This window comes from Lonchura striata, chromosome 25 (assembly GCF_050655825.1).
Source record: "Lonchura striata isolate lonStrDom1 chromosome 25, ASM5065582v1, whole genome shotgun sequence".
NCBI classification, from domain to species: Eukaryota; Metazoa; Chordata; class Aves; order Passeriformes; family Estrildidae; genus Lonchura; species Lonchura striata.
Window position 1 is genome coordinate 5260769 of NC_140727.1, and position 8308 is coordinate 5269076.

General features: G+C 60.7%; 1 protein-coding gene across 4 annotated transcripts; it reads right to left on the reverse strand.

The window, feature by feature from the left end:
• Window positions 1-838: 838 nt before the first annotated feature.
• On the reverse strand, window positions 839-7951 carry VPS72 (vacuolar protein sorting 72 homolog). 4 transcript variants are annotated; one of them, XM_085560934.1, is made up of 6 exons: window positions 7798-7951; window positions 6505-6657; window positions 6310-6421; window positions 5319-5498; window positions 3889-4030; window positions 839-2492 (listed from the first exon to the last, which is right to left on the reverse strand). In XM_085560934.1, exons 1-6 carry the CDS (start codon window positions 7912-7914, stop codon window positions 2126-2128), a joined length of 1071 nt encoding a protein of 356 aa, XP_085417060.1. In that variant the 5' UTR covers window positions 7915-7951; the 3' UTR covers window positions 839-2125. The 4 variants fall into 4 exon arrangements, with proteins under 4 accessions (XP_085417060.1, XP_085417059.1, XP_085417058.1 ...); XM_085560933.1 differs by having other exon boundaries at window positions 6505-6960; XM_085560932.1 differs by having other exon boundaries at window positions 6505-6765; window positions 6865-7951.
• Window positions 7952-8308: the final 357 nt, after the last annotated feature.

Consider the following 8308-nt stretch of genomic DNA (forward strand, 5'->3'; position numbering starts at 1 on the left):
ATTCGGGGGGTGGAGGGGGTTTGGGGTAGCTAGGAATTAATTTTGTAGGGTTTTCTGGAAAAGAGAATCCCATGAAGTTTATTTTAGGCTTCTCTGGTGAAAGGAATCCCACATTATGGTGGGACCATGTGGAAAATAATGGGTTTGTGAACCTTGTTTATTGTAGGATTTCTTGGAAAAAGGGTTCCCAGCCTGTATTTTCTGTAGAATTTCCTACAAAAAGGTGCTCTCACTCCCTATTTTTTATAGGATTTCTGGGAAAGGGTTCTGCAAACTACTTTATTTATTGTATCCTGAAGAAAGGGGCTCCCACCCCGAATTTTTGTAGGATCTCCCACCACCTCACACAAACCAACCCCCAAATCATCTTTATTCCCTCTTCCAACACCTTTTGAGCAGTGACCCCAAAACAACATCCCTCCAGGTGATCCCACATCCCTAAATCCCAAATCCCAACACCCCAGTATCCCAAAATCCCAGGATTCCGGGCAGTGCCGACACTTTGCTGAGGAAGATTTTCTGCTGCTCTGGGATGGAGCCCCTCAACAAAACCCTCACCGCTGTCAATGCCAAAATCCCGACATCCAAACCCCAAATCCGGGATCTCAGGCTGGGGATGCTCTGCCTGATGACGATTTTGGGAGGAACGCTCCCACACCCCAAATCCCAAATCTCAGGCACTGGGAATGCTCTGATGATGATTTTGGGAGGGACATTCCCAAATCCCAAATCCCAAATCTCAGGCACTGGGAATGCTCAGATGATGATTTTGGGAGGGACATTCCCACACCCCATATCCCAAATCCCAAACCCCAAATCTCAGGCACTGAGGACACTGTTTGATGACAATTCTTTGCTATTTTGGGAAAGACACTCCCATACTCCAATACCCCAAATCTGAAATCCCAGGCACTGGGAACACTCTGCTTGACAATCTTCTGCCATTTTGGGAAGGACTCTCCCACAACCCAAATCCCAAATCCCAAACCCAAAATCTCAGGCACTGAGCACGCTCTGCTTGATGATGATTTTGGGAAGGACTCTCCCACACCCCACAGCCCAAATCTCAGGCACTGAGCACGTTCTGTTTGATGACAATTTTGGGAGGAACACTCCCATACCCCAAATCCCGAATCTCAGGCACTGAGCACGTTCTGTTTGATGACGATTTTGGGAAGGACTCTCCAGTCTCCCACACCCCACACCCCAAATCTCAGGCACTGAGCACGTTCTGTTTGATGACGATTTTCTGCCATTTTGTGAGGAACACTCCCACACCCCAAACCCCACACCCCAAATCTCAGGCACTGAGCACGTTCTGTTTGATGACAATTTTCTGCCATTTTGTGAGGAACACTCCCACGCCCCACGCCCCACACCCCAAATCTCAGGCACTGAGCACGTTCTGTTTGATGACGATTTTGGGAAGGACTCTCCAGTCTCCCACACCCCACACCCCAAATCTCAGGCGCTGAGCACGTTCTGTTTGATGACAATTTTCTGCCATTTTGTGAGGAACACTCCCACACCCCAAATCCCACACCCCAAATCTCAGGCACTGAGCACACTCTGTTTGATGACAATTTTCTGCCATTTTGTGAGGAACACTCCCACACCCCAAATCCCACACCCCAAATCTCAGGCACTGAGCACACTCTGCTTGATGACAATTTTCTGCCATTTTGTGAGGAACACTCCCACACCCCAAATCCCAAATCCCAAATCTCAGGCACTGAGCACGTCGTGTTTGATGACGATTTTGGGAGGAACACTCCCATACCCCAAATCCCACACCCCAAATCTCAGTCACTGAGCACGTTCTGTTTGATGACGATTTTGTGAGGAACACTCCCACACCCCAAATCCCAAATCCCAAATCTCAGGCACTGAGCACACTCTGTTTGATGACGATTTTCTGCCATTTTGTGAGGAACACCACCCCACGCCCCACAGCCCAAATCTCAGGCACTGAGCACGTTCTGTTTGATGACGATTTTGGGAGGAACACTCCCATACCCCAAATCCCAAATCCCAAATCTCAGGCGCTGAGCACGCTCTGTTTGATGACGATTTTCTGCCATTTTGTGAGGAACACTCCCACACCCCACGCCCCACAGCCCAAATCTCAGGCGCTGGCGACGCTCTGCTTGATGACGATCTTCTGCCGGCCGGGCCGCGCGGCGGGGCCGTCGGCGGGCGCGGCGGCGGCGGCGGCGCTGGGCAGCCCGTGCGCGGTGACGTACTTGCGGTAGGCCTCGCGGATGATGCGGAAGGCGCGGGCGTTGGAGTAGGGGATGTCGGTGATGGGGTCGCGGTACAGGGCCGGCTTGTGGGTGACGGGGCACAGCTCCCGCACCGGCAGCCGCGGCGCCTTGGCCCGCGGGAAGCAGCGCTCGAAGGTGGCGTCGTCGCTGAAGGAGATGAAGGTGCGCGAGCACTTCCCCGGCGACGGCGGCGCCGCGGCGGCGCCGGGCTGCGCCTCGGGGTCCAGCCTGCAACGGCACCGGGACCGGCATGGGGGGAGCCGCGGGGCCGGGGCGGCGCAAAGCTCTGAGCCCAGAGGGGTTCGGGGGCTCGGGAGCTGCGGCTCCAATGGGGGATTTGGGGTTTGTGGTGGTGCCCAAAAACTGCAACTCCCACAGGATTTGGGGCCTCAAAAACTGCGGCTCCAACGGGGGATTTGGGGTTTGTGGCAGTGCCCAAAAACCGAGACTGCTACAGCATTTGGGGCCTCAAAAACTGCGGCTCCAATGGGGGATTTGGGGCCTCAAAAACTGCGGCTCCAATGGGGGATTTGGGGCCTCAAAAACTGCGGCTCCAATGGGGGATTTGGGGCCTCAAAAACTGCGGCTCCAATGGGGGATTTGGGGTTTGTGGTGGTGCCCAGGAACGGTGGCTCCCATGGGATTTGGGGCCTCAAAAACTGCAGCTCCAATGGGGGATTTGGGGTTTGTGGTGGTGCCCAAAAACTGCAACTCCCACAGGATTTGGGGCCTCAAAAACTGCGGCTCCAACGGGGGATTTGGGGTTTGTGGTGGTGCCCAGGAACTGAGACTGCCATGGGGGATTTGGGGTTTGTGGTGGTGCCCAAAATCTGAGACTGCCATGGGGGATTTGGGGTTTGTGGTGGTGCCCAAAAACTGAGACTGCCATGGGGGATTTGGGGTTTGTGGTGGTGCCCAAAAACCGAGACTGCCATGGGGGATTTGGGGTTTGTGGTGGTGCCCAAAAACCGAGACTGCCATGGGATTTGGGGCCTCAAAAACTGCGGCTCCAATGGAGGATTTGGGGTTTGTGGTGGTGCCCAAAAACCGAGACTGCCATGGGGGATTTGGGGTTTGTGGTGGTGCCCAAAAACTGAGACTGCCACGGGATTTGGGGCCTCAAAAACTGCGTCTCCAATGGGGGATTTGGGGTTTGTGGTGGTGCTCAGGAACGGTGGCTCCCATGGGATTTGGGGCCTCAAAAACTGCGTCTCCAATGGGGGATTTGGGGTTTGTGGTGGTGCCCAGGAACGGTGACTCCCATGGGATTTGGGGCCTCAAAAGCTGATTCCCATGGGGGATTTGGGGTTTGTGGTGGTGCTCAGGAACGGTGGCTCCCATGGGATTCGGGGCCTCAAGCCTGCCACCTGAGCTGTTCCTCCTGTGGGGTTTGGGGGTTCCAAGGTGGTTCTCAGGAAATGCTTTTCCAGCGGGATTTGGGGCTCCAAAGTGCTTTCCCCCTCCCCAAGTGGGACAAAGCCAAGGGAAGGCTCCAGGCTGGGATTCAGGGCCCAAATCCACCCACCCGAAGTGGAATTTGGGGATTTGGGAGCTCTGCCCAGCCCCTCCGGGGCTGCTCCAGGGGAGGCTCCAGGCTGGGCTTTGGGGTTCTGGTGCCACTCACCCCTCGACGTCCACGGGGTCGTCGCGGCCGGGCTCGGGCAGGAGGGGCATGGTCAGGGACCAGTAGCGGATCACGGGGCCCACGATCTTCCTCTTCTTCTGCACCTGCTTCTTCTTGTCCGCCTCCAGCCGCTCGTAGTTCTCTGGGGCGGGGAGCGGGGTCAGGAGCGGGGCAGGGAATGGGACAGGGCAGGGAACAGGGCAGGGAACGGGATCAGGGAATGGGATCAGGGAACGGGGCAGGGAATGGGGCAGGGAATGGGATCAGGGAATGGGATCAGGGAACGGGGCAGGGAATGGGGCAGGGAATGGGATCAGGGAACAGGGCAGGGAATGGGATCAGGGAATGGGGCAGGGAATGGGGCAGGGAAAGGGGCAGGGAATGGGGCAGGGAATGGGATCAGGGAACAGGGCAGGGAATGGGATCAGGGAATGGGGCAGGGAATGGGGCAGGGAAAGGGGCAGGGAATGGGGCAGGGAATGGGATCAGGGAACAGGGCAGGGAATGGGATCAGGGAATGGGGCAGGGAATGGGGCAGGGAAAGGGGCAGGGAATGGGGCAGGGAATGGGATCAGGGAACAGGGCAGGGAATGGGATCAGGGAATGGGGCAGGGAATGGGGCAGGGAAAGGGGCAGGGAATGGGGCAGGGAATGGGATCAGGGAACAGGGCAGGGAATGGGGCAGGGAACAGGGCAGGGAATGGGGCAGGGAATGGGATCAGGGAATGGGGCAGGGAATGGGACAGGGAATGGGATCAGGGAATGGGATCAGGGAATGGGGCAGGGAATGGGGCAGGGAATGGGGCAGGGAATGGGGCAGGGAATGGGGCAGGGAACAGGATCAGGGAATGGGGCAGGGAATGGGATCAGGGAATGGGATCAGGAACGGGGCAGGGAATGGGGCAGGGAACAGGGCAGGGAACGGGGCAGAGAATGGGATCAGGGAATGGGATCAGGGAATGGGGCAGGGAACAGGGCAGGGAACGGGGCAGGGAATGGGATCAGGGAATGGGACAGGGCAGGGAATGGGGCAGGGAATGGGGCAGGGAACGGGATCAGGAATGGGATCAGGAACGGGGCAGGGAACAGGGCAGGGAACGGGGCAGGGAATGGGATCAGGGAATGGGACAGGGAATGGGACAGGGCAGGGAACAGGGCAGGGAACGGGATCAGGAGCGGGGCAGGGAACAGGGCAGTCCCAGCCCCAGTATCCCAGTCCCAGTATCCCAGTCCCAGCCCCAGTATCCCAGTCCCAGTATCCCAGTCCCAGCCCCAGTATCCCAGTCCCAGTATCCCAGTCCCAGTCCCAGTATCCCAGTCCCAGTATCCCAGTCCCAGCCCCAGTATCCCAGTCCCAGTATCCCAGTCCCAGTCCCAGTATCCCAGCCCCAGTATCCCAGTCCCAGTATCCCAGTCCCAGTACCCCTCACCCAGGGAGCGCAGGTTGATCTCCTCGGTGATCTTGGCCTCCTCCAGCAGCTCCTCCTGGGTCAGGGGCCGCTCGTGGCTGGTGCCTCCCTTTTTCCTCTTGGACTGCACCTGGCGCTCCTGCAGCCGCAGGAACGTCTGCCGCGTGTGCTCCGTGGTGGACTGCCGCATGTGCTTCCGGCCTGCGGGCACGGGAGCTCCGGGATCGCTCCTGGCACTGGGATCCATCCCGGCACTGGGATCCCTCCTGGCACTGGGATCCATCCCAGCTCCGGGATCCCATCCCAGCTCCGGGATCCAGCCCAGCTCAGGGATCCAGCCCAGCTCCGGGATCCCATCCCAGCCCCTGGGATCCCTCCTGGCACTGGGATCCAGCCCAGCTCCGGGATCCAGCCCAGCTCAGGGATCCGGCCCAGCTCCGGGATCCCATCCCAGCCCCTGGAACCCCATCCCAGCCCCTGGAACCCCATCCCAGCTCAGGGATCCAGCCCAGCTCAGGGATCCATCCCAGCTCCAGGATCCCATCCGAGCACCAGGATCCAACCCAACTCCTGGGATCCTGGCCCAGAGCACTGGGATCCGTCCCAGCACCAGGGATCCCATCCTGGCACCGGGATCCATCCCAGCACCAGGGATCCCATGCCCAGCCCTTGGAGAACCAGGGGCACTCCCCTGGGATCGCATTCCCAACCCCTGGAGCACCCATCCCGTCCATCCCCACCCATCCCACCCCATTCCCACCCTATCCCACCCCATTCCCACCCTATCCCACGCCATTCCCACCATCCCCACCCCATCCCACCCACTCCCACCCCATCCCAACCCATTCCCACCATCCCCACCCCATTCCCACCATCCCCACCCCATCCCACCCCCTCCCACCCCATTCCAACCCCATCCCGTCCATCCCCACCCATCCCACCCCATCCCGTCCATTCCCACCCCATCCCAACCCCATTCCCACCACCCCCACCCCATCCCACCCCCACTCACTGTCTGCCCCATCCTCCTGCAGCTCCAGGGCCGGGGGTTTCACCTCCCGGCCCCTCTGGCTCGCTGCCCGCGGCCCCTCCGCCTTCCTGGCCCGGAGGCTCCTGAGCGGCTCCTGCGGGGCGGAGCGGCTTTGAAGGCGCCGGACTTTGGGGATTTGGGGTTTTCGCCCCAAAAGGGCCGGGCGGGGCTCGCTACCCGGTAGGCCTTGGTGAGCACGCGGCGGCGGCGCCGGGGCTCGGCCTCGTCCTGCTCCGAGCCCGGCTCGTCGCCCTCGTCGATGTCGAAGTCCGAGTCCACCTCGTCATCGCTGTCCGAGTGCTCCCCGCGGTACTCGTCGTCCCCGGATTCCTGGGAATGTGGGAATGTTGGGAATGTGGGAATGTTGGGAGCCAGGGAACCCCAGCGAGTGCTCCCCGCGGTACTCGTCGTCCCCGGATTCCTGGGAATGTGGGAATGGTGGGAATGTTGGGAATGTGGGAATGTGGGAATGTTGGGAGCCATGGAACCCCAGTGAGTGCTCCCCGCAGTACTCGTCGTCCCCGGACTCCTGGGAATGTGGGAATGTTGGGAATGTGGGAATGTGGGAAAATAAAACTGGGAACCAGGGAACCCCAGCGAGTGCTCCCCGCGGTACTCGTCGTCCCCGGATTCCTGGGAATGTGGGAATGTTGGGAATGTGGGACTGGGAACTCCGGAATCCCACCCAGGGAACATCGGGAATGTGGCAATATTGGGAATATTGGGAACGTTGGGAATGTGGGAGTGGGAACTGTGGGATCCCACTGAGTGCTGCCCCTGGTCCCCACTGTCCCGGGACTCCTGGGACAGGGAACATTGGGAATGTGGGAACATCAGGAATGGGGACAGCCCCATTCCCTGAACACCCCCCCGTTCTCAGGACAGCCCCATTCCCGGTGCCCATTCCCAGTTCCGCATTCCCGGTGCCCCATTCCCGGTGCCCATTCCCAGTGCCCATTCCCAGTTCCCCACTCCCAGTTCCCCATTCCCGGTGCCCCATTCCCAGTGCCCATTCCCAGTTCCCCATTCCCAGTTCCCCATTCCCGGTGCCCTTTTCCAGTGTCCCCATTCCCGGTGCCCATCCCCGGCCCTCCCCTGTCCCGGTGCCCATTCCCGTTCCCATTCCCGGTTCCCTGCCCCATCCCCGGTTCCCCATTCCCGGTTCCCATTCCCGGATCCCCATTCCCGGTGCCCATTCCCGGTTCCCTGCCCCATTCCCGGTTCCCATTCCCGGTGCCCGTCCCCGGCCCTCCCCATTCCCGGTTCCCATTCCCGGATCCCCATTCCTGGTGCCCATCCCCGGCCCTCCCCATTCCCGGTTCCCCATTCCCGGTGCCCATTCCCGGTGCCCATTCCCGGTTCCCCATCCCCGGTGCCCATCCCCGCCGCTCCCCGGTCCCGGTGCCCCCGGCCCTCCCCCGCTGCGCTGCCGTTTCCCGCGCTCCGCTCCCGCCCGGCGCCGCTCGGTGCCTCGTTGAAGCCGCCGTAGGTGGTCTGGTAGAACTCGTCGTCGTCGTGCGCCAGCAGCAGCCCCGGGAGCCGGTTCCCCGCCGTGCGCCGCGGGGCGCGGCCCTCGGCCAGGCTCATCTCGGCGATCCGCGCGCCGCCTGCCGCCCGCCCGCGCGGCCGAGCGCCGAAACATCGATCGTGACGTCACCGGCCGGCTCCGGCGCGGCGGGCGGAGTGACGTCACGCGCCATGGGCGGAAACCGTAACGCGCGCTGTGACGTCATGGGTGCGATTGCATCGCGTGTGCGGTGACGTCATGGGAGTGACGATGCTATGCGCATGGTGGCATCAGATGTGTGGTGACGCCATGGGTGCGCTGATGTCACGGGGCGGGTGAGCTGTGACGTAACAAGCAGGGCCGGAGCTCTGTGACGTCATAGGGCAGAGGTGCAAGAGCCTGCGCTGTGACGTCACAGGACGGGGGTGTGTTCCCGTGACGTCACTGACTGGGAGTGCGGTGCAGAACGGTGAC